Source organism: Oncorhynchus gorbuscha, linkage group LG04 (assembly GCF_021184085.1).
Source record: "Oncorhynchus gorbuscha isolate QuinsamMale2020 ecotype Even-year linkage group LG04, OgorEven_v1.0, whole genome shotgun sequence".
NCBI classification, from domain to species: Eukaryota; Metazoa; Chordata; class Actinopteri; order Salmoniformes; family Salmonidae; genus Oncorhynchus; species Oncorhynchus gorbuscha.
Window position 1 is genome coordinate 66,483,012 of NC_060176.1, and position 25,606 is coordinate 66,508,617.

General features: G+C 44.1%; 2 protein-coding genes across 5 annotated transcripts in view; both read left to right on the forward strand.

The window, feature by feature from the left end:
* Positions 1–325: 325 nt before the first annotated feature.
* On the forward strand, positions 326–1,606 carry LOC124033039 (C2 calcium-dependent domain-containing protein 4C). The gene has a single exon (XM_046344962.1). The coding sequence runs from the start codon at positions 326–328 to the stop codon at positions 1,604–1,606; it is 1,281 nt and encodes a 426-aa protein (XP_046200918.1).
* An 11,988-nt stretch (positions 1,607–13,594) lies between these two features.
* LOC124034535 (vacuolar protein sorting-associated protein 13A-like) overlaps positions 13,595–25,606 on the forward strand; it is a 68,029-nt gene continuing 56,017 nt past the window's right edge. For 2 of the 4 annotated variants that reach the window (XM_046347858.1, XM_046347860.1), the window contains exons 1-20: positions 13,595–13,954; positions 16,542–16,585; positions 16,691–16,733; positions 16,893–16,988; positions 17,100–17,201; positions 17,442–17,551; positions 17,685–17,744; positions 18,058–18,117; positions 18,234–18,314; positions 18,430–18,487; positions 18,706–18,833; positions 19,149–19,255; positions 19,490–19,661; positions 20,179–20,241; positions 20,513–20,645; positions 23,536–23,630; positions 23,753–23,895; positions 24,422–24,623; positions 24,884–24,998; positions 25,417–25,553. In XM_046347858.1, the coding sequence (XP_046203814.1) occupies positions 13,855–13,954; positions 16,542–16,585; positions 16,691–16,733; positions 16,893–16,988; positions 17,100–17,201; positions 17,442–17,551; positions 17,685–17,744; positions 18,058–18,117; positions 18,234–18,314; positions 18,430–18,487; positions 18,706–18,833; positions 19,149–19,255; positions 19,490–19,661; positions 20,179–20,241; positions 20,513–20,645; positions 23,536–23,630; positions 23,753–23,895; positions 24,422–24,623; positions 24,884–24,998; positions 25,417–25,553 (2,049 nt within the window). In that variant the 5' untranslated portion in view covers positions 13,595–13,854. The remainder of the gene's footprint in view (positions 13,955–16,541; positions 16,586–16,690; positions 16,734–16,892; positions 16,989–17,099; positions 17,202–17,441; positions 17,552–17,684; positions 17,745–18,057; positions 18,118–18,233; positions 18,315–18,429; positions 18,488–18,705; positions 18,834–19,148; positions 19,256–19,489; positions 19,662–20,178; positions 20,242–20,512; positions 20,646–23,535; positions 23,631–23,752; positions 23,896–24,421; positions 24,624–24,883; positions 24,999–25,416; positions 25,554–25,606) is intronic. The other 2 variants (XM_046347859.1, XM_046347861.1) reach the window with 1 other exon arrangement.

A 25,606-nucleotide genomic window follows, 5' to 3' on the forward strand; every position in this document is an offset into this window, starting at 1 on the left:
CTTCCAGGTGTAGATCAGTTGTTTGTTGAAAAAGTGCATACCAGTAATTTACAAATCTTTGGACTACACAGGTGAGAAAACATTCATGGTACTGTAAACTCTCTTGATGTCAGAAGTGTATTCTTGCAATGAAACGTGTGTTATTATAGATAGGCTACACTACACATACCGTGCTATACATGATTTTAGCTTGAGTCGATACACTACATCATGACTTTAGATTTGAGAATGTTCATGAGAATAGTATTCCGATACCCATTTTGTTTTAACAGGGATAACTAACCAGGACAGCTTGGTCAAGAGTGAACCCCTGCTAGCCAGCAGAATGTGGTTCCTGGGAAAGATCCGAGAGAACATGGAGAACATTCCCCTAGAGCTTGGACACTACGTGGGAAAGAGTGAGAAGGATCTCTCAGCCAAGGCCAGTCTCTCCAACAAGTTGCACAGTAACATTCTGACTCCGGACAAAATCCCGGAGTTCTGCTTGCCCCCTCGGCTGTGCAGGAGCCTAGCGGCAGCTGAACCCCACACTGTGGGTCAGAGGCTCACCAGTCGAGACTGTGGTGCTGTTGATTTCTCTGTGAATCCGCAAGTTAAACAGATTGAGGAAATGAAGTTGACAAAAGTCAGTGGGGTGGCCTGGAGGGGTAAGAAGCCACTGCCATTCTCCGCAGAGGGCTACGGTTTGGCAGGGATGTATGAGAGTCCAAACACACGGAGGAAAGAGTCGTTGTTTCACTCCAAGAGCACTGGCTACACACTGGACAGGACCCTACCCAGGCCCACCACAAGGGTGGCGATAGAGCGAAACCAGTGTAAAGCACCCCCCATCCAATTGGGGCTTGAACTAGGGCTCTCCTGTAAGAGCCTGTCGGAGTCAGGCAGCACAGAAAGCGATACGCCCTCCTCAAATGACTCCTCCCCTCTGGGCTCTCCCCTGTTCAGCCGCTCTTGTTCTGGCCTCTCACTCTCTATCATCGGGTTAACCGAGGTTCACCCAGGTTTGCAGTCTGCCTCTGCCTTCAGTGACACTTTGGGACTGGAAGGAGCCCCCTCATGCTCTGTGGTTAACCCCAGAGGACGGAGGGGGGCGATCTCACCCATTCCCTCCACCTCCCTTATCGAGCCCTGCTTCAGTCCTCCCTTCGTTGTCAACTCCCTGGCGCCACCTGTCCTGTTCCCGCTGGACGTGCTCCACTGCCAGGAGCGGATGCAGAGAGAACATGTCCTCCCACTGCCGAAGGGCCGCGGCAGAGTCCGCCTCTCGGCCGAGCACACATTGTCGCCCTCTCTTCTGTCCATGGTAGTGCGAGTGAGGGTGGTGTCCGTGGAGGGTCTGAGGGATGAAGGGGACCCCAGAGCCCTCCACTGCTGCCTCAGCCTGAGCTTAAACCCGGGGAAGCTCCAGAGACAGGACAGCGCCACAATCAGGAACTGCAGGAGCCCCGTGTTCAATGAGGACTTTTTCTTCACTGAGCTGAGCCTGGACAGCCTGGGTGGCTTGCGGCTCCAACTGAAGGTGTTAGACAAGGCCTCCGGGCTCAGACGGGGCACGGTGCTCGGGATCATCATAACTGAACCCTTGGCCCAGCTACTGCCCCTGTGACCAGGGAGGAAATATCTTCTGCTTCTATGTGTTATTGTTATGCCCATGGCCAGGACTTTTTCCTGACCATGTCACCTGACCAGGGAAAACACCTAGTACTTGTTGTGGTTATATAGTGTACATAGCCTAATAATCTCCAACCCCTCTGCTCTAGCAGAATTAGCTTTAGCTACCAGGCCAGTAAGTCCTATCCAGGTCCCTAGCCATGCATAATTATTATTAATCGTGGGAAATGCGCTCTTCAAATGATATTTGATTATTATTATTACAATGCCTTCTGTCTTGTTGTATGCTTCACTTATGTGAATAGTGAGAGCTATGTGAATCTTTAGAGACATAGTATTTGGATTTACCAAGCAAATGTTGTCTGCAAACGTGTGCAAAGCAAATCGTGACAGATCATAGAATGTTTTATGGAGCATAGATTGTTTGACTGTTGTTCTGTGGTTCACTGCACCATTAGGCTCCGAATCGCTCAAAGGCATCACTTTTCACATTCTTACAATGTGTACATTGTGTGTGCATTTAAAAAATGTCAAACTTGTTGGAAGGGCTTGACAGTCTGACAGATAGTCATTAACCAGACAGACAGAGGGCTGGGATGTTATCTTCTACTTTGTGAACCTAACCGTTTATAAATAAATAAACATAGAATAATACTGGAAGTGTGCCATTCATTGACAGCAAAATAAGGCTGTCTCCCTTTTTTTCACATTTTGTTACATTTGGTCCAATGACATCAGTCTCTCCATCAGTTTAGTGTTCTATTGGAGAAAAATATACAAAAGAAAAAGAACATGTCAGTGTTCTGGTCAGTGCTTATCAGAATAGGAAAATAATATGAAAATGTGAAAACAAAAGTGTTTTGTACTTTATAAGATGGTGTCGACAGAGATGGTCGCCTCGCTTCAGGTCCTTAGGAAACTATGCAATCATTTGTTTTTTAAATGTATTATTTCTTACATTGTTAGCCCAGAAATATCAAGTGTTATTACATGCAGCCGGGAAGAACTATTGGATATAAAAGTGACGTCAACTTACCAACATTATGACCAGGAATACAACTTTCCGGAAGCGGATCCTTGATTCGGACCTCCACCCTGGACATGGGATCTAATCCCAGAGGCCGACCCAAAACAACGCGGTCGCCGCAGGAGAGGCAGACGGAGCGGCCTACTGGTCAGACTTAGAAGTCGAGCACACCATCCACAGCTTCAGAGCATATTACTCGCCAATCTCTATCCAACGCTGGTCTGACCAGTCAGATTCCACGCTTCAAGATTGCTTCGATCACATGGACTGGGATATGTTCCGGGTAGCCTCAGACAATAACATTGACGTACGTATACGCTGACTCGATGAGCGAGTTTATTAGCAAGTGCACCGGAGATGTTGTACCCAATGTGACTATTAAAACCTTCCGTAACCAGAAACCATGGATTGATGGCAGCATTTGCGCAAAACTTAAAGCACGAACCAATGCTTTTAATCATGGCAAGGTGACTGGAAACATGACCGAATACAAACAATGTAGTTATTCCCTCCGCAAGGCAATCAAACAAGCGAAGCGTCAGTATAGAAACAAAGTAGAGTCGTAATTCAACGGCTCAAACACGAGACATATGTGGCAGTTGATCATGGATTACAAAATGAAAAACAACCCCGTCGCGGACATCAACGTCTTACTCCCAGACAAATTGAACAACTTCTTAGCTCGCTTTGAGGACAATACAGTGCCACAGACACGGCCCGCTACCAGTGCCTGTGGGCTCTCCTTCTCTGTGACCAACGTGAGTAAAACATTTAAACATGTTAACCCTCGCAAGGCTGCCGGCCCAGATGGCATCCCTAGCCGCTTCCTCAGAGCATGCGCAGACCAGCTGGCTGGTGTGTTTACGGACATATTCAATCAATCCCTATCCCAGTCTGCTGTCCGCACATGCTTCTAGATGGCCACCATTGTTCCTGTTCCCAAGAAACCTAAGGTAACTGAACTAAATGACTATCGCCCCTTAGCACTCACTTCTGTCATCATGAAGTGCTTTGTGAGACTAGTCAAGGATCATATCACGTCCACTCTACCTGATACCCTAGACCCACTCCAATTTTCCAATTTTGCAGTGTGATAACGCAATTACACTGCACACTACTCTATCCCATCTGGACAAGAGGAATACCTATGTGAGAATGCTGTTTATTGACTACAGCTCAGCATTTAACACCATAATACCCTCCACCCGCCCTATGCAACTGGTTCCTGGACATTCTGACAGACCGCTCCCAGGTGGTGAAGGTAGGAAACAACATCTCCACTGACCCTCAACACTGGGGTCCCACAAGGGTGCGTTCTCGGCCCTCTCCTATACTCCCCGTTCACCTATGACTGCGTGGCCATGCATGCCTCCAACTCAATAATCAAGTATACAGACGACACTACAGTGGTAGGCTTGATTACCAACAATGACGAGACGGCCTACAGGGAGGAGATGAGGGCCCTTGGAGTTTGGTGTCAGGAAAATAACCTCTCACTCAACTTCAACAAAACAAAGAAGATGATCGTGACATGGGCACTGGGAAAGGCGGCTGGGGGTAAACTCCCCACGAACCGGCAGGGGCGTGGGAGCCTGTTGTGCTGGCTGAAGCATGAATGCCTGTCGATCCCGCTGCGGCGTGAAAGCCCGATCATCCGGCGGAGCATGATGTGGAAACCTGCTGAGCCAACCGAGGCAAGGAAACCTCTCTAGCTAGCTAGGACGTGGAATCCCGACAAGCTGGCTTAGGCACACCCGGTTCCATTGGCAGCAGTATCCAAGCCCGACGTCACCAATAAAACTCATGGGTCGGCTGGGAGAACAAGACCTGACGATCCGGCTGAGGCCCAACGTGGGATGGGCACCTTCCGAGCCAAGGAAACCTCTCGAGCCAGCTAGGGCGTGGAAGCCCGACGGTCTGGCTAAGCAGCCCCGGTTCTATTGGTGGCGACCCAAGACCGACGTCACCACCAACCGGAATGCCAGTACTCCCCGATGCTTCATGTGATGGCTGCTGCACTCTGTAAGGACCGACGCCGGACAGGAGAAGCAGGTACGGGGAGTCAGACATTTATTCGGGAACAGACATAGAACAAGACAGGAACAGCTTCAGCACACAGGTAACATGGACATATGACAAACAATGCAGCAGCGGGGAACAGAGCGGAGAACTGGCAAATATAGGGGAGGTAATAAACAGGTGATTGAGTGAGTCCAGGTTAGTCCAAAATCGCGGAAGCGTGTGACGAGGGAAGGCAGGTGTGCGTAAATTATGGTGGCAGGAGTACGTAATGCAGGGCAGCCTGGCGCCCTCGAACCCCAGGGGGGGAAGAGCGGGAGCAGGCGTGACAGGCCATCAGACTGTTAAACAGCCATCACTAACATAGAGAGGCTGCTGCCAACATACACACTCAAATCTCTGGCCACTTTAAGAAATGTATTTAATAAAGGTATCACTAATCACTTTAAATAACGCCACTTTAATAATGTTTACATTTCCGACATTACTTATCTCATATGCATATACTATATTCTATACCATCTACTGCATCTTGCCTATGCCACATGGCCATTGCTCATCCATATATTTACAGTGGGACAAAAAAGTATTTAGTCAGCCACCAATTGTGCAAGTTATCCCACTTAAAAAGATGAGAGAGGCCTGTAATTTTCATCATAGGTACACTTCAACTATGACAGACAAAATGAGAAAAAAAATCCAGAAAATTACATTGTAGGATTTTTAGCAACTGGCTGGTAGTAGTACTTTACCACACAAGCACCAAGGAAACTGTAAATTCCACAGACTTCTATGAACACAGGGATCTCTTCTGAATAGACAGTGTCAATGGGCAGATAGTCTCCTACATTGTACTACACGTTGTTCACTGCAATGGACTTTGTCTTGGTGACATATTTTGCTCTGATGGCTTCTCCGAATCTGGCACTTAATACTGTATGGTCAGAGTTTGGAAGAGCATGCAGTGAGACGTCTCTTGTGTCCTTACAGTATGTTGTTTTGTTGCCGAGGCAGTTGTTGGTTTGCTCCCAGCATGGTCCGAGCTGATGTCTTTTAGGCTGGGTCTTCGTTATATTTTTTAAGTTTCCCTGCTGAGAGCCTCTTGAAATATTGGTGTTTCGCTTCAAATCACATTGTGGATCAAAGGTCCATAGGCAAGTAGCAGGCTAGGGTAGTGGACGAGGTAGTGCATCTTTGGGATGGTCTTCCCTGGAAACAAGCTCCTGTAAGAGAGCTTGAAATTCAGGGATTTTTTTCTGCCGTATATGGGATTCAGGATCTTCTTAAAACTTTGGCCAAGATTATATTGGATATCTCTCGAAGCAGGAGGCAGAGATCCTAAGCACAGACGTTTTGTATTTGACTACCAATCATTGTAAATTTTGTTGTAAATTTTTCTGCTGCACTTCCGGATAATGGCCCTTCCATCCTTAGGGTTCTCTCGGATAGTGGGACAGGTTTAGAAGACACATCTTGTTTGCCATAAGACAAGTTCTCAATCTCATCGTTGATCTGGGCCAAAGTAATTTGTCTCTCTTGAACCAGCTGTTGCAGCACTATTCTGAGCACTGTGGGTATGATGCCCTCATGAAGGTCATTTTATTTTACCTTCATTTAATTAGGCAAGTCAGTTAAGAACAAAAATGTATTTTCAATGACAGCCTAGGAGCAGTGGGTTAACTGCCTTGCTCAGGGGCAGAAAGACAGATTTTTACCTTGTCAGGTCAGGGATTCGATCTGGCAACTTTTCGGTCACTAGTCCAACACTCTAACCACTAGGTTACCTGCAGTCTGGTGGCATACATAACATCTGGTGGAAACAGATAGGTAATTGGAGATGGCACATGATTCAGCTGAGAGAAGTAAACAGGCTTTTTTGATGCCATACATCGATGCATTGTTTGGATTTTCTTCCACAGCCTGCAAATGGGACAAAAATATAAACACAACATGCAACAATTTCAAAGATTTTACTGAGTTACAATTCCTATAAGGAATTTTAATGAATTAATTAGGCATCAATCTAAGGATTTCACATGACTAGGCAGGGGTGCAGCCATGGGTGGGCCACTTGGCAGTCAGGCCCTCCCTCCCACTGGTGAGCCAGGCCCAGCCAATCAGAATGAGTTTTCCCCACAAAAGGGCTTTATTACAGAAAGCAATACTCAGAACCCTCCCCCACCCCCTTCAGATGATCCTGCAGGTGAAGAAGCGTGGAGGTCCTGGGCTGGCATGGTTACACATGGTTTGTGGTTGTGAGACTGGATGGATGTACTGACAAATTCTTTCAAATGACGTTGGAGGCAGCATATGGTAATGAAATTAACATTAAATGCTCTGGCAACAGCTCTGGTGGACATTCCTGCAGTCAGCATGCCAAATGCATGCTCCCTCAAAACTTGAGACATCTGTGTCCTTTTATTGTCCCCAGCACAAGGTGCACCTGTGTAATGATCATACTGTTTAATCAACTTCTTGATATGCCACACCTGTGGAGAATGTATGCACACATGACTGTAAGTCGCTTTGGATAAAAGCGTCTGCTAAATGGCATATATTATTATTATATATTATCTTGGAAAAGGAGAAATGGTCACTAACACAGATGAAAACAAAGAAAAATAAGCTTTTTGAGCAAATGGAAAAATCTTGTGATTTTTATTTCAGCTCATGAAACACGGGACCAACACTTTACAACAACACTCTACAACTTTACGTTTGCATCAGAAGAGACTGTCACTGGCAAACATGTTTACAGACCCAACAACATTATATTGTATTCCCTTATCATGAAGAAAAGCACATGAGCTAATAATAATATACAAAGTAAGCAAAATAATTAAATAATTCAAATTTTGCCTAAAATAATGACTAATTTATTTATCCATTATTTTACCAGGTAAATTGACTGAGAACACATTCTCATTTGCAGCAACGACCTGGGGAATAGTTACAGGGAGGAGGGGGATGAATGAGCAAATTGTAAACTGGGGATTATTAGGTGACCGTGCTGGTTTGATGGCCAGATTGGGAATTTAGCCAAGACACCGGGGTTAACTCCCCTACTCTTACGATAAGTGCCATGGGATCATTAATGACCGCAGAGAGTCAGGACACCCGTTTAACATCCCATCCGAAAGACGGCACCCTACACAGGGCAGTGTCCCCAATCACTGCCCTGGGGCATTGGGATATATTTTAGACCAAAGGCAGAGTGCCTCCTACTGGCCCTCCAACACCACTTCCAGCAACATCTGGTCTCCCATCCAGGGACTTTTGACCAATGTTCTCTGAATTATACTCACAAGCCCTTTATTCATGAGCGCACTGATAGTTTCAAAATGAATCCCTCTTTTGAAAAGGGTTCTTTAAAGCACCTTTTAAAGTCTATAAAAGTTATAAAAAATAAACGAGTGGCAAAGTATAGGTTCTTAAATGAACCTTAAGATCCTTTTTTAACCTTATATTATCCTAAAGGATCCTACAGGACCCTCAAGGTACATTTCTTTATCTTAAATTATGCTGACGGTTCCTCCTCAAATTGGCACATTTATAGCCCTACATTTGTGCTCAGTCCTACTTCTATATGCGTAATCAGGTGCACGTCCTTATATAACATTTACTAGGAGTGTTTCAAACAAAAGATCATTAATAAATTGACAAAACTCGTAAATGGAATGAAATAAACAAAAACGTGTTTCTCACAAGTGTAGCATAGGTTGTGAGTTCTGCAAAACACATATCCACTCTGACAAGGAGAACAGTAAATGACGGTAATAATAATGTATTCAATGCATTAACAGGAATTAATCAAACAAACATTGCAGATTAGAAATTATGGGAATTAATGGTAAATGTAGGCTGCTGCTGGTGATGTATTCATGGGGAATTGATAGACACAGCAAACAATACAAACAATTAAGTTATGAAACAATGAATACCCATGAAATGGCGGGAGAGAGTGCATTCTAGAGAGGGGTGTGCCTTGTGCATCTGAGCCACATGGACCATTACATACCCGGGCCTCCTCAACGGATTAGTCCACTGAGACAGGCAGAAATCTGAAAGATGTCTCGTGTGCCATGAAAAAAATGATCTATTCGCGACTGCTCAACTAAAAGAAATGGAATGTTTTCAATACAGACCCCTTTTGTAATACAGTATTCCATAAGGCACCCAGACCTTGTGATGGTTGCACATTATACCCTTAATCTTATAATAAATCAAATATAGTGATGCATAATTTGACATTTCTGCCATCCATTGTAGCATTGTGGGAGGATAACCAACCTTCCAATTAATAGCAACACATTTCTTAGCCACTATAAATGCTAGGTTATACAGTTTCCTCTGATAAGTCTCCAGTATCAACATTTCCAAGCAAACAAAAACAGGGAGAAGGGAGAATCTGTATCTGACAATGCTGAGACAAAAGAACATACTCTTTGGCAGAATCCAGCCAGCCTTCACAAGCAAGATCATACCATATGCAAATATGTCCCCTTTTGTGTTTTACACCTCCAGCAGAGGAATTACATTTCTGAGTGCATGATATTCAGTTTCACTGGCATATAGTATGTCCTATGGATGGTCTTAAACTACAGTAATTTATGTCTGAGATTATATGAACATGACTGGGCATTCAAACATATCTGTATCCATTCATCAAAAATAATAGCTAAAGTTAGTGAGCTAGCTTGTTAGCTAATATTAGCCAACTTTTGGCTAGCTCTAATGGTACATCAACTTGCCAAAACTAGTCAAGTTAATTTACTTCTGTGAAATGGGACAAAAATGCTACAAAACATTCCATACACACAACAGCTGTCTGATGCTGCTACTTGACAGATAGCTAGAGGCTAGAGCTGAACTGGCTGTGGTAGCTACTAGCTAGCTAGTTCATTCTCTTCGGACAGAACACAATTCGAGAGGGGGATGAAACATTAGCTAACGTTACATGTCAGTTACACTACTAGCTTAGCACTGGGAATAAATACTTTTTTTCTGTTAAGTCAAACAGCTGTTTCCTTTCCAGCTACATCCGTCAAATAAATAGTAGCCAGTTTCTGCTCTTCTTTCCTTTACAACCTGGAGAAAAAGCGCAACACACAGCGAACGCATCTGCAGACAGCAGCACCACGCGGGTTCTATAATAGCTTTGCCTTCACACAGCCTGTCCGCCTGCTCTGTGGTGTCCTTGTGGTCCTAAATCCAGTCGACTGAAATTGCCAAACAGCCCACCCAACAGCACTGAGGCGTCCCGCACGGTCTTAAAGCACATTGATGCTACCTTTGTATCACAGTGTGATTATAAAACTGGGCGGGACACAAATTACGTTTTAGAATGTGTGGGGGGGGGGGATCATGCCCCCCATTCCCAGTCAAAGTTGCGCCCCTGGGTTCGAGGGACATTTATTTTTACTTTTACCCTTTTTTCTCCCCAATATCATGGTATCCAATTGGTAGTTACAGTCTTGTCTCATCTCTGAAACTCCCATATGGACTCGGGAGAGGCGAAGATCAAGGCCATGCGTCCTCCGAAACACGACCCAACCAAGCTACACTGCTTTCTTGACACAATACCCACTTAACCCGGAAGCCAGCCACACCAATCTGTCAGAGGAAACACCCTACACCTGGCGACCATATCAGCGTGCATACGCCCAGCCTGCCACAGGAGTCGCTAGAGCGCAATGGAACAAGGACATCCCTGCCGGGCCAACCCTCCCCTAACCTGGATTATGCTTTACCAATTGTGTGTCGCCCCATGGGTCTCCCTGTCACGGCCGACTCTAACCAGGATCTCTAGTGGCACAGCTAGCAAATGCGATGCAGTGCCATAGACCACTGCGCCACTCGGGAGGTCCCCGAGGCACATAAATAGGGAAAATGGTAAAATATAGAAATAACAAGCAATGCTTATTAAGGGTTAAAGGTTTAAATGTGGCTGTTTGAACCATGTTAACAGTAACAAATAAACTTGAATATACAAACACTCACTCAAATAAACCAGAGAAGAAGAGGCTAAGCTAGAGGGATAACTGGGTCAAAAATCTGTCTTCTGCAGCAGGTGGTGTTTTTTCCACTCACCAAGTGAGGAGTTTTGCATGCTTATTTTGGCGTATTTGTTGTGTGGCTCATTTAGTATATATCGAATAGAAGTTTCGTAACGCCTTAGGTTGTTACAAGTGTACTGATATAAGTAGGACACTTGACATCCTCGGCAACTTTGAGAGAAAAAAAAAACTTTCAATCAGATAAAAACCTTGTGACCCATTCAAAAGTGTCACACAAGCATGAAGATGTCATGCACCAGGGCAGGGTTGTCAGGATTTGCTCAAATTTCCTAGTAAGCTAAAGTATTTAGCTAGCACTCCTGTCAGGTAGCTAGCTACAGTTGCCCATAGCTGGCTAGCTAGTTTTATAGTTTGGTCATTTGTTCCAATACATTTCAGAATTGCAAAAAATATATTTATGAATCTCCTCACTACGAGACTAAGCCAATTTGCCAACTCTAAAATCAATGTATATGTGTATATTTATATATATATATTTTTTGCAAGCTAGCTTCATACTTTTTTCTAACATGCCGAAAATACATCATTGTTTGTTGAATTTGACACTTCGCGGCCACCAGAGTTTGACATGTGACTACAGTTTGCATTGAATTGTGGGTCATATTAACCCGTTGAGGGGGTAAAATAATGTGTTTGGAATGCAGCCCTAGTGTATTCATATGTTTTACGAAAATGGGTTGGAAATAGCTGTCTCCATAACGACCATCTAAATGTATTTATTGCAGAAAAAACAGTATACAAACGACAATCTAAATAGCCTATATACAACTTGGTAAAAAGTTCTCAGGACGTGCGCTGCTCCCTCTTCTCTCGCTCACATGACTCAGCCAATAGCTGTAGTGCTCTCTCAACACACACCCATCCGTCCCTCCACCCACTCCCTCAGCAACAACCTGCCTCTGCCAGACAGTGAGCAACAGGTCACAGTGAATATATATAAATATATATTTGTTAAGAGAAATGCCATGGCGGCCGCAGTGCAACTTACTAATAGCCCAAAAAACGTAACCAATACATTTTCACGAGCGACATCGTCTTCAAAGTAGCCCAATTCGCGAGAAAACAGAAAATGTGCAACACCGCTTGAGAGGAACCAATGGTATAATCGAGGTGGGCACATGCGGGAATGCCCAAACACAGGAACGCCCCAAATTGCGGGCTGCAGTTGCACACTATTGGCCTTTTATTTTCTATATGCCATAGACTATGGCGACTCCTATTGTTGGAGTCGAAAGTAGTCGACTCCTGTGGTTAAAGTTGAAAGAGGCGACTCTTGCTCGACTCGAAAGCACGCTGAAACTGATGCGGACAGCCACCTCATTACAGTCCTACTAGGAGTCAATCACCACCTTCCGGAGACACCTGAAACCCCACCTCTTTAAGGAATACCTAGGATAGGATAAGTAATCCCTCTCACCCCCCTTAAGTGTTAGATGCACTATTGTAAAGTGACTGTTCCACTGGATGTCATAAGGTGAATGCACCAATTTGTAAGTCGCTCTGGATAAGAGCGTCTGCTAAATGACTTAAATGTAAATGTAAATGTAAGACTACATATGCGTTCTAGAGGACTGACATGAGCATGCCCATTTAGTCATCAATTTAGCCTATAAAAGGCCTATTTTGTTTGAATATAGAAGGTAATGTGTAGGAACTAGAATACTTGACGGATCACATGGGATGATGCTGGTACTGTGTTGATACACCTATTCTTTGCCATGTTATAGCCCTATTCGGACGGGTATTACTAGATAATTAATATTTTATATAATTGACATGATGGAAGCCTGGAGTTTATTATAGGCGTGAAAATATTTCATGTTTTGCTGCCAAATGTATAGACGTCCCCGTAATATTTAAATTGATAAAGTGTGATCAAAATCGTTATTTTAGTGATCCATGGTTGACATACTTCCTAACAACAATGCCCTCCATCCTGCTGATTTGAGCTGCTGAACCATATTTGCACTTGAGATGCGTTTAAGTGAATTTACCATTTCCAAAAAGTTTAGCGGGGATGTCCTGCTTTGACAGAGCTCTCCAACCCTGTTCGTGGAGCGCTACCATCCTTTAGGTTCACTCCAACCTTAATCTAGTGCTTCTGATTCAATAATTAGCTGGTTGATCAAATTAATCTGGTTGGAGCGAAAACCTAGTTGTATTACTAAATGCATTCAACTGAAATGTGTCTTCCGCATTTAACCCACCCCCTCTGAATCAGAGAGGTGCGGGTCTGCCATAATCGAGATCCACGTCTACGGCGCTCGGGGAACAGTGGGTTAACTGTTATGAACGACATAACCTTGTCAGCTCGGGGATTCGATCCAACAACCTGTCGGTTACTGGCCCAACGCTCTAGGCTACCTGCCGCCCACAGGACATCAACAGCCTACCAGGGTTTCGTTAAATTATCTATAAACACAATACGTTTTACTGCACATTTAGGCCTAATTAAACATGAATTTGGCGATGTTTAATTTCAATTCACTGGCACTATGACGAATAGTTTAATCATACTCACTCGTTTAATATATACTTTAAAATACTTTAGGTGAATTTACAAGGCACTGCGATACAGATTACGAGATACAGATTACCAAAATATAGTTTATGCGCCTATTCCGACAGTCTGTCTGCCTGACCCCATCCTCTCTCTCTCCCTCGCCTGCTCTTCCATTTTAAAATACACCATTGCGATAGCCAACGTTATATATTTTGATTACCGATGCACGGTTCTGACTTTCTGCCTGGTGGTCGACATGTCTATGCCTGGCTGTGCCTCTGCCGTCTCTCCCTCTCTTTCTTCGCTGTGTATTGCACCCCCATAGCTGTGAAAGATGCGAGAGTTTGTTCTCGAAGTAGGCGACGCCAAATAGTTTCCTCCGTTGCAAAAATACTGAACTTTAGGAGTCTATTCATTTGGAATCGAAGCTTGACAACTAGAAATGGGAGTCGACTGGCAAGGAATCGATTATTTTGGAATCGACTCCCCACCACTACTCCACTGACGCAACCAAATGCTTGAGCAACTGGACTAGGTGCGACAGGTAGCTAGCTAGTCAAGAGAAACTTAATGTAAACAACTTAACATGGTGACGGAGAGGTGAACGACACAGCAACATGGTCTTCGAAAGCGTGGTGGTAGATGTCCTAAACAGGTTTCTGGGGGACTACGTTGTGAACCTTGACACCTCACAACTCAAGCTCGGGATTTGGGGAGGTAACGTTACTTTGACGATTAAGTGTTATGGTTTGCAAGACAACGGGCACACTATTTTCACGGCACTTAAATACGAAGTGATTTTGGATAGCCCTGGTCCATTTCCTAACCTGCTACGAAAAAGTCACTTCGGTAACGTTACGAGTATCGAAGTGCCGTGAAAATAGTGTTTCCCAGAGTAATACATGGCTGGTTTGCTGAGGGAAAGTACTGCTACTATGCTGGCTTGTTAAGGTTTTGTTGGCAACTGGCTAGCTATTATGGGGTTTTATTTGCTAACTAGGTAGCTACGTTTGCTAGCCTACATCAGTCAACTAGCCCAGGTAGCCATCTTCACAGGTTTGCTCGCAAGCCCTACCCCCAAAAAGCCAACGTTTTTTTGTTTGGCTGGAGTCCAAGTGTGGTCACGCCCGTTTCTTATTATTTGTCTTCTTCTATGGTATAATGGCGTTCGCAACAATTAGAAGTGCATTCCGCCACTTACTGTGCGGGTGGATAATAAGGATCCCAAAAAGGAAAACATTCGAGTAAAAATAAATAGACAAACTAAACATTTTTTTTTTATCTACCTGCTTTTCTGTAAAAACCTCATTCTAATCAGGTCCCAATACAGGCTCAGAAGCCTCCTGTAAGGGCTGGACATTTCATAGGACCATAGTCCTTGTACTGCTTCTGTCTTGGAGCCCCAAAAACTTCTCGGCTGCAGATATGATATCCAGCTTCTTGGACTTCTTAGTGACTGTGGCTATAAATGACACAAAATCCACTTTCACAGTGAGTGTATCCAGATCACTTGATTGACTTCAAACACAAGCAACTGGTTTCAATGCATCCACCACTATATCTTCAACACTGTTGCCTCTTTCCCCTTCAACTCTCTTCACAGGCCTCTACATAGGAGAATCGTTACGCAGCCCTGATCTTTGACACCTCGACCTCATTCACCCTAACAGGGCACTCAAGGCAGTTCGGAGTGTGATCCCCACCACAGTTGCAACATTTTCCATTCACAGATTATTCAATATCATACTTCTCCCGTCTGCAAACATTTGACACGTGGCCAATTTTGCATATTTTTTATATTGATTTTTATCGGCTCTTCAACCAAAACCTAATATTATCTGAGTGAACAAGTAACACAACAATTACATACTTATTTAATTTATTTAATAAACAAAGTTATGCAACACCCAATGATGCTCTGTAAAAAATGTATTGCCCACTTACACTCAATAACCGGTGCCACCTTTAGCTGCAATGACTCCAACCAAACACTTCCTGTAGTTGTTGGTCAGTCTCTATTGTCGCTGTGGAGGAATTTTGGCCCACTCTTCCATGCAGGACTGCTTTAACTCAGTGACATTTGTGGGTTTTCATGCATGAACTGCGCATTTCAAGTCCTGCCACAACATATCAACTGGGATTAGATCTGGACTTTGACTAGGCCATTCCAAAATGTCAAATTTGTTGCTTTTAAGCCATTTTTATGTAGACTTGATTGTGTGTTTTGGATCATTGTCTTGCTGCATGACCCAGCTCTGCTTCAGCTGTGCTTCAACGGATGGCCTGACATTCTCATGTAGAATTATCTGAACAGAGCAGAATTCATGGTTCCTTCTTTTAAGGCAAGTGGTCCAGGTCCTAAGGCAGCAAAGCATCCCCAAAGCATCACACTACCACCATGATGGTATAAGGTTCTTACCGTGGAAGCTTTTGGTTTTCCAGGCATGTCATCCAAAAAGTTATACTTTTGAATCATCTGTCCATAGAACATTCTTCCAAGAGTCTTGATAATCATCCAGGTGCTTCCAGATGTTTTTGGCAAACTTGGCAAACTTGAAACTTCAACTTTTTGTACATCACATCATGGGTCCCATTATGCCTGGCGAAAACCAAACAAAGCATTCCACAGTAAGAGCCTCATACCAACGGTCAAGCATATCAGAGAATTCTACAGGAGAATGTCAGATCATCCGTCTGTGAGCTGAAGCTGAAGCACAGCTGGGTCATGCAGCAAGACAATGATCCAAAACACACAATCAAGTCAACATGAAAATGGCTAAAAAGCAAAACATTTGACATTTTGGAATGGCCCAGTCAATTTTGGAATGGCCTAGTCAATTTTGGAATGGCCCAGTCAATTTTGGAATGGCCTAGTCAATTTTGGAATGGCCTAATCCCAATTGAGATGATGTGGCAGGACTTGAAATGAGCAGTTCATGCTTGAAAACCCACAAATGTTGCATTTCTGCATGAAGAGTGGGCCAAAATTCCTCCACTGCGATGTGAGAGACTGATCAACAACTACAGGAAGCATTTGGTTGCAGTCATTGCACCTAAAAGTTGCACAACCAGAAAGATATGATACTTGGAGTTGTAAGTCCAAAGCCTGACACCTTGCCAACAGACAGAGCACATGATAACACAAGGTGCCGCTTGCCAATATTTGTATTGTGAAGTTATTTGTCAGCTTAGGCTCAGCCCTATATGTTTCCAACCTCATGGTACTATGTATCTATTAGTGCTGTATATTCATGTAACAGTGCTTCTTGAGTCTTTTTAAACCAATATGCTTTTTTCCCCCTAGGTGATGCTGTGCTCAGAAATCTTGAAATAAAGGAAAATGCCTTGGTAGGTTTTACATGAATGGCTAGGCCTACTGCTAAACGTATCAGTTGTTAATTATGTAGGTACATTGACATAATATTGTGCTGAATATTTTTGTTCTTGTTTCAGAGTCAACTTGACATTCCTTTTAAAGTAAGAGCCGGACATATAGGTAAGATTTGTACGATGATTCTCAACCCAACACCTACCGTAACCCTATGACATTTACAATAGTGCCTCCCTCCTACTCCCTCTTTCTCACTCTTCAACCTCTTTCTATTTGCTCTCTCCCTCTGCTGTGTGTGTGTGTTTGTGTGTGTGGTTCTGTCAGAACGTTTGGAGCTGAAGATTCCATGGAAGAATCTGTACACCCAGTCAGTGGAAGCTACACTGGATGGGGTTTACCTGCTCATCGTGCCCACAGCCAGTGAGAACCTGACCGTATCACCGATATGCATTAATCCTAGCGGTAGTGTGTGTGTGTGTGCATGTGTCTTTGCTTTTGTTAATGGGTAGCCTATGTCTTTGCATGATTCAGGTATAAAGTATGATGCAGAGAAGGAGGAGAAACAGCTTCAGGAGGCTCGTCAGAGGGAGCTGCAGAGGATCGAAGAGACCAAACAGAAAGCAGCGGAACAAGGTCAGAGTTCATGTGTCTGTCTGTTTTTGGCAGTTAGTTACAATATTATACATTTTGAGTCTTTGTAAGTTATGTATAGCTTCAAAATGTTTAAAACTGTCATATGCATCTCAGACTGTCAGTCAGTGTTTACATTTCCCCTGATGCACCCCTTGGCGGGGCTGCCTTTGGGTTAAAACACAGACTCAGGACTGTGACTTTAATGCATGTGTTCTTATATCATGTTCATTGGTGTCACAGAAAACCCCGCACTTGAGAAACAAGACACCTTTGTGGAGAAACTGGTGACACAGGTGATCAAGAACCTTCAGGTGAAGATCTCCAACATCCACATCCGCTATGAGGATAACGTGAGTATTCTGCCTAGTGTACTACAATAGTACTACACTAGATCTACAGTACTAGAACAATGTATATTACTACTGTGTTGCATTACTGTAAGTTTCTTTCTCCTCTCATCTCTTTCTCTCTTCTCTTTCTCAGGTCACCAATCCCAAATGCCCATTATCATTTGGAATGTCTCTACAGAACCTCAGCCTTCAGGTAATGTGTGTGTCGCCTTCTCATGAAATCTGTCCTTCATTGTGGATGATGTACAATCTAAATTGCAGCGGTTCGATTTAGTTAACGTCTGGATGTGAGATATGTGATGTTGCCGTGGTTAAAGGGATAGTTCACCCAAATGACAAAATGTGATATTGGTTTCCTTACCCTGTAAGCAGTCTATGGACAAGGTATGACAGCAATCCATGCTTTGGTTTTGTTATGGTTGTGGTCAGAGTTATGGTCTATTTGTGGTCTGATGCCAAAACAGTATCACGTAACTTCTCAACCCCAAAACTGTGTTACCCCACAGACCGCAGATGAGAACTGGAAACCTTGTCTTCTGAATGAGAAAGCCAAGCTGTTTTTCAAGGTAGAGTATTCTTTACAGCAATGGTTATTCTGTAGATGAGTTTTACATACATTATGACACTATTATACTGTCAACAGCATTCTAAGCTGTTTTCTGTTGTGCTTTTTCCTCCTCAGCTTGTCCAGTTGGACAATCTCTTTGCCTACTGGAACGTGAACTCAATGCTGTACTCCAATCACATGCCAGACGAGGCCCTGGTGAGTGACCGTGTCATCATTCAGCACCGTTGCTGAGCGGTGAGTCTCTTAAGTGAGAGTGATGTCTATCTATGATGTCTAATTAAGTGTCTCTTCCTGTCTGTCGTTTCCACAGCGATGCCTCCAGAACAGCATGGATATCTACAGTTCCACCCCCATGAAACACGATTTCAGTGAGTGTTGCCTAGTCGATACAGGGGTGTGACATCATTCATCATCTGGATCAGTCTTGGTATTCATGTTGCCATCCACCTGATACAGGGAATCAAATCAGTCATTTGAGTGTATTGTAATTGAATACTTTTTCTCATTATTTAAACCCACTGTTGAATTGTTGTTTAATTCGGTATCATATCCTTATTAACCTAATTTCCCTGTTCAATGCTGGCAGTTTTTCGTCCGATAACGGCCAATGCGAAGCTGAGCATGAACCCCCGGTCAGACGTAAACTTCTCTTCACCCAAGGTAGACTTGGTAGTCAACCTGAGAGAGGTGGCCGTGGAGCTGAACAGGTCACAGGTGAGATGGGAGAGAGGCCATGAAAGAGAGGGCGAGAAAGGGCTACAATTTTCTTTGAGCAAAAGAGCACATTTGCCCCCAAAAATACTGTAAAACTCATTAGAATCTGCATTGTGACTTCAACTATGTGCATAATAAGGAGGGTGGCTATTATTTAACCACAGTGAAGGACACTGATACATGCAATTTCCACAATTTTGCTATCCTGTCTATTTGAAATGTTATAGTATTTTTACCAATATAAAATCGGGTTTATTATTTCCCTCTCTGTCTTCTTCGTCAACCCCTGAACTCTGACCCTTTCCCTCTCTGCAGTATATCAGCATTCTGGAGCTCCTGGGCTCGGTGGATATGATGTCACGCAACCTGCCGTACAGGAAATACCGGCCACAATTCCACGTGCACACCAACGCCTACATATGGTCAACACTCACTCTTTTTTGTTTCTTATACAAAAAAATACTTAAACCCTTTTCTCTTGATGTATTGATGACAATTGTGGTTATTGTTAATGTTTAGGCAGTGAATGATAATTGTGTCATGTTGCATGCCACCCAGTATAAGATTATTAGACACATTTTTCCAATCAATTGAGTTACAGTGATGTCACAGACTAGGCCCATTGTGACTGTCACTCTGCTTGTGTTTTCATCTAGGTGGCAGTATGTGATTATGGGCATCATGGAGGTGGACGTGAAGCCACGGCTGCACATGTGGTCGTGGCAGCACATCCACCGCCACCGGCAGACAGTCAAGTGTTACAGAGCGCTCTACAAGTCCAAGATCACCAACAAGAAGCCCACTGAGAAGCTGCTCAGGGAAGTGGAGGTTTGTGGAGATCAGGGTCATGTTCATTAGGCACCAAATGGAGGAAAACTGACAAATGGGAAGGGACGACCTGGACTTGTCCAAAAAGAAGCACACATTAAAATGTTCTATTGCAAAAGGTTTTGAAACATTTTCCGTTGCGTTCCCTAAAGAGAGGAACCCAGACCTGCATTCAAATAGTATTTGTTTTGTTTCCAAAACTTGAGCTTGCCTGGCTGTAATTTGACCAATGGAATACTCCCCAAAGTTCAAGCCTTGCCCATCTGGCACTTCGGGCTGACTCAATCAGGCACTCAATGTATTTAAAAGAAAACAAAATGCTCTTTGAACCCAGGTGTGGTGGAGATTGAGAAAGGCCTACTCCTCCCTCGCTTTCAGAGTTGCAACCCCAGTCCTTTTCTCTACTCTGCTGCATTGATTGATGGACGTTAAGTAATTGATGAAGTAATAATTGATCGATTCCCATAACGGTCCGGGAACTGTTTTAATGGATCCATCTTTCCCTCCATGTGCCCAGGAGACTGAGCGGACTCTGGATATTTTTAACATCACGCTGGCCAGGCAGCAAGCTGAGATGGAGGTACGGATTGAGCTATCTGTTGAATTATTCCTAGCTAACTACCTCTCTTCTCTGCATCTACTGTAATGTGTTTAGCCTGTCTGTCCATCAAATAACTAATTTGTTCAAAATGGCAGTAAAGCATGACTGAAATAACCCTACTTAGTCACACTGCCATAGCGTAACCACCAGTGCAACACGTGGTCACAGTCTAACTAACAGTGGTTCCAGCTAGTGGTTATGGCTGAGGCGTTATGTGTAGACTGTGACCAGCAATGGTTGGTTGTTCCAGGCGAGCAAGGCGGGTCTGCGTATCTTTCGTCCGGGGGTGAAGGTGGAGGAGGAATCTCAGGGCTGGGTGGGCTGGATGTGGTCCGGCTGGTCAGGAGATGACGGCGCCAAGTCCAAGGAGGTCAAGACCGGAGGTGAGACTGCCAACATACCCAATCACCATGCTCCATTTTGTACATACATTCTTATTAATTGAGACATTTCACTTTTGATACAGGGTCTCACTTTGACTAATAAATAAAGGCAGAATGTCTGTTAGTGCCAGCATCCTGCCACAGCTGCAATCTTTTTGGCTTGCAAGCTTGAAGTAGGCAGTGGCTAGCTAAATGGCATTGTAGGCCTACCAAGTACAAACCTAGCTACAAAAATTGACAATGGCGAAACAAGGCACTTGAAAAGACCCCATACTGATATTGAGGTGGAGAATTCCTGTCAATCCACTGTGCATGTTGTTCCTCGGCCGAGTCCTTTAGCCTTGGTTTCTCAAATGATTGCCTCGCCTGGTTCACCAACTACTTCTCTGATAGAGTTCAGTGTGTCAAATCGGAGGGCCTGTTGTCCGGGCCTTTGGCAGTCTCTATGGGGGTGCCACAGGGTTCAATTCCTGGAACGACTCTCTTCTTTGTATACATCAATGATGTCGCTCTTGCTGCTGGTGAGTCTCTGATCCACCTCTACGCAGACAACACCATTCTGTATACTTCTGGCCCTTCTTTGGACACCGTGTTAACTAACCTCCAGGCGAGCTTCAATGAAATACAACTCTCCTTCAGTGGCCTCCAACTGCTCTTAAATGCAAGTAAAACCAAATGCATGCTCTTCAACCGATCGCTGCCTGCACCTGCCCGCCTTTCCAACATCACTACTCTGGACGGTTCTGACTTAGAATATGTGGACAACTACAGATACCTAGGTGTCTGGTTAGACTGTAAACTCTCCTTCCAGACTCACATCAAACATCTCTAATCGAAAGTTAAATCTAGAATTGGCTTCCTATTTCGCAAACAAAGCATCCTTCACTCATGCTGCCAAACATACCCTCGTAAAACTGACTATCCTACCGATCTTTGACCTCTGCGATGTAATTTACAAAATAGCCTCCAATACCCTACTCAATAAATTGGATGCAGTCTATCACAATGCCATCTGTTTTGTCACCAAAGCCACCACTGCGACCTCTACTCTCTCGTTGGCTGGCCAAACCCACTGGCTCCAGGTCATCTACAAGACCCTGCTAGGTAAAGTCCCCCCTTATCTCAGCTCGCTGGTCACCATAGCAGCACCCACCTGTAGCACGTGCTCCAGCAGGTATATCTCGCTAGTCACCCCCAAAACCAATCCTTTGGCCGCCGCTCCTTCCAGTTCTCCGCTACCAATGACTGGAACGAACTACAAAAATATCTGAAACTGGAAACACTTATCTCCCTCACTGGCTTTAAGCTCCAGCTGTCAGAGCAGCTCACAGATTACTGCACCTGCACATAGCCCATCTATAATATAACCCAAACAACTAACTCTCCCCCTACTGTATTTATTTATTCATTTAGCTCCTTTGCACCCCATTATTTCTATTTCTACTTTGCACATTCATCCACTGCAAATCTACCATTCCAGTGTTTTACTTGCTATATTGTATTTACTTTGCCACCATGGTCTTTTTCTTTTTTGTTGCCTTTACCTCCCTTATCTCCCCTAATTTGCTCACATTGTATATAGAAATATTTTTCTACTGTATTATTGCTGTGTTTGTTTTACTCCATGTGTAACTCTGTGTCGTTGTATGTGTCGAACTGCTTTAATTTATCTTGGCCAGGTCGCAATTGTAAATGAGAACGTGTTCTCAACTTGCCTACCTGGTTAAATAAAGGTGAAATAAAAACCGTCCATTGTCCAGGAGGCTGTCGCTCCTTTCCACAGAATCCTCTTGACACAGGTGGAGCACGGTTGGAAGACCGCATCGGCACATGCGTTTATTTATTTTATTGGGAGAAGTTGGCAGCAAATCAAAGTTGTTACTTTGCAAAGTGATGCATGGGCACCGTGAGAGGAGAGTGTCCTTGGATTCAGACAGACATATCAGCAATAAATGAGATCAGACGAGTAGGCTACCAGGGCACCAATGCTTACTCTTCTACAGGTCGCCTTGCCTCTTTTCTCATAAGGCCAACGTGCCAATCATTCAGCTGGTTTACTATGTGTCATTCAGCTGGTTTCAAAATGACATCATCAGGGCACATTGGGTGATTTTAACCAATTATGAGCAGGCATTGCCTATTAATTGTCTACTAAGTGGTTGATGATGTCATTGTAAACACTTATCTTTTTACTTCAAAACATAGAAATGTGTCATTTTCACATGTTGATGTCGCGGTGGTGCTAAAGATGATGAATATGAAGTAAAAAATGTTTGACATTTCCCTTTAACCCTGTCCTGTCCCACCCTATGAATGATCAAATGTTTGACATTTCCCTTTAACCCTGTCCTGTCCCACCCTATTTATGATCAAATGTTTGACATTTCCCTTTAACCCTGTCCTGTCCCACCCTATGAATGATCAAATGTTTGACATTTCCCTTTAACCCTGTCCTGTCCCACCCTATGAATGATCAAATGTTTGACATTTCCCTTTAACCCTGTCCTGTCCCACCCTATGAATGATCAAATGTTTGACATTTCCCTTTAACCCTGTCCTGTCCCACCCTATGAATTATCAAATGTTTGACATTTCCCTTTAACCCTGTCCTTTCCCACCCTATGAATTATCAAGTATTGAATCATGTTGATAACAAGGTGCTCATGATGATGATGATGATAATAATGGTTTTGGACCAGTTATATCTTTGACTTGAATTTAATTGCGCACCTGGAATTGCATTTAGCATTTTCTTCCCTCTTGTAAAGTTGATTTGAAATTATCTTGATGATAAGGCGCTCCTGATGAGGATGATGTGTTAATGTTTGTTTTTGTGAAGCTAGACACATTTTATGGACAATATAAAAATACAAATCTTTATTCTCCTCAGCTTTTGGTGAGCTTATGACTCCTGCCGAGAAGGCCAAACTCTACACTGCCATTGGCTACAGTGAGGTAGCTGTCAATCACAACCTGCCAAAGAACGTGAGTGGCTACTGTATATTTCCTACACATCATAGTGCAGTACAGCAATCCCTGGATATAGAAAGATAACCCAGGACACTATTCACAATCTCTCTTGTCCCTCTCTCATTTTGTTTTTGCAGTTTGAGGACATTAAGATACATTTTCACATGAAGAGGATGTCTTTCTCAATGAAAAACAACAAGGATCAGAATGAAATCCTCAAGGTCACAGTTGAAGACCTGAAATCCATGCTGACCCAGAGGCCCGGAGCACAAGCCATTAAGTATGCACAGTACACACTCTGGGGTGTTGTTCGGTGAGGGGAAACGTTCAGAACGTTGCACACAGAAATGAAGAGCTGACATGATGTCAAAATTTACATGACAGTATATCATATCTGTTCTACAAAATCTATTTATAATCGGTAACTCTATACACTTGTGAACAGACCCTGTGTTTAAATACTTACCCTCCTTCCCTGTTGTAGTGCTTTATCAATGGGATATTGTTGCCAGGTTTTTGTTGTCGCGCCATAGTCCAAGAGCAAACTTGAGAACAGCTGACGACACTATTTTGCAATGCTCCGTTTGTCGGTATCTCTCTCTTTCTCCCCCTTTGCTTTTCCCTCATCTATCACCCCTTTTTCTCTCTCCCCCTTTCTGGCTCTCCAGACTTCTCTCTCCCCCTTTCTCGCTCTCCAGACTTCTCTCTCCCCCTTTCTCGCTCTCCAGACTTCTCTCTCTTCCACTGCTCCCTCCACTCTCTGCCCTTGGTTCTGATGCTGCTGGTGTTGTTGTTGTTGCCCTCAGGCTGTCGGCCCAGCTTAGTCTGTTTGAGGTGAAAGGACTGGCAAATAATCGGCCGGCGCCCACCCTGCTGTCGTCGAGGAAGGCTGCCACGGTAACAGGGACCCCCCTGCTTGACATCCTGTTTGAGACCAACCCTCTGGATGAGAGTGCTGACCAGCGGCTCCACGTCGAGTCCCAGCCTCTGGAGATCATCTATGACTCTGTTAGTGTGTGTGTGTGTGTGTGTGTGTGTGTGTGTGTGTGTGTGTGTGTGTGTGTGTGTGTGTGTGTGTGTGTGTGTGTGTGTGTGTGTGTGTGTGTGTGTGTGTGTGTGTGTGTGTGTGTGTGTGTGTGTGTGTGTGTGTGTGTGTTTACATGACTATATCAGTTGTTCCTCGGTTCAATCAGGGTGTGGAGTTGTTAGAACAAAATGAGTGTGTTTGCATGTGTAACAACATGGGTACCTGTGTCTCCCTCCGGCAGGTGACGGTGAACAGCATGTCTGCGTTCTTCTTGCCGCCTGATGACCTCCAGCTAGACGAGCTGACCAACGCCACTCTCATGAAGCTGGAACAATTCCGAGACCGCACCTCCACAGGTCAGAGCCCCGCCTCTAGCTCTGACTGACAGGCCACACTCACTTTCCTGGGCTGAAACACAGCACTGATGTTAGCTAGATTACTTGTTGGTTATTACTGCATTGTCGGAACTAGAAGCACAAGCATTTCGCTACACTCGCACTAACATCTGCTAACCATGTGTATGTGACAAATAAAATTGGATTTGTTTACATATGCTGCAGGCCCAAATATGATCTATTCATTTATTTTCTATGGACATGGAGGTTGGTGAGGTAAACCTATGATTAATCAGCCAGGATATCCGCCTCATTGACCTCAATCTCCAATCCATACTTCTTATTTCCTATTGACAGACACCCCTCCCTCCCCTATCATATCCTATATTATGTAAGAACGTGTTGAAGTATGCCGTCCATTATATATTGTTGTCTGCAGGGCTGATGTACGTGATTGAGACCCAGAAGGTTCTGGATCTGAACATCAACCTCATGGCCTCCTACGTGATCGTGCCCCAAACCGGCTTCTACGACTCCACTCAGAACCTCATGCTATTGGACCTGGGTCACTTCAAGGTAGGTCACTTCAATTGACACAGCACACACGTTTGTGTAGAGACAGCGGTACG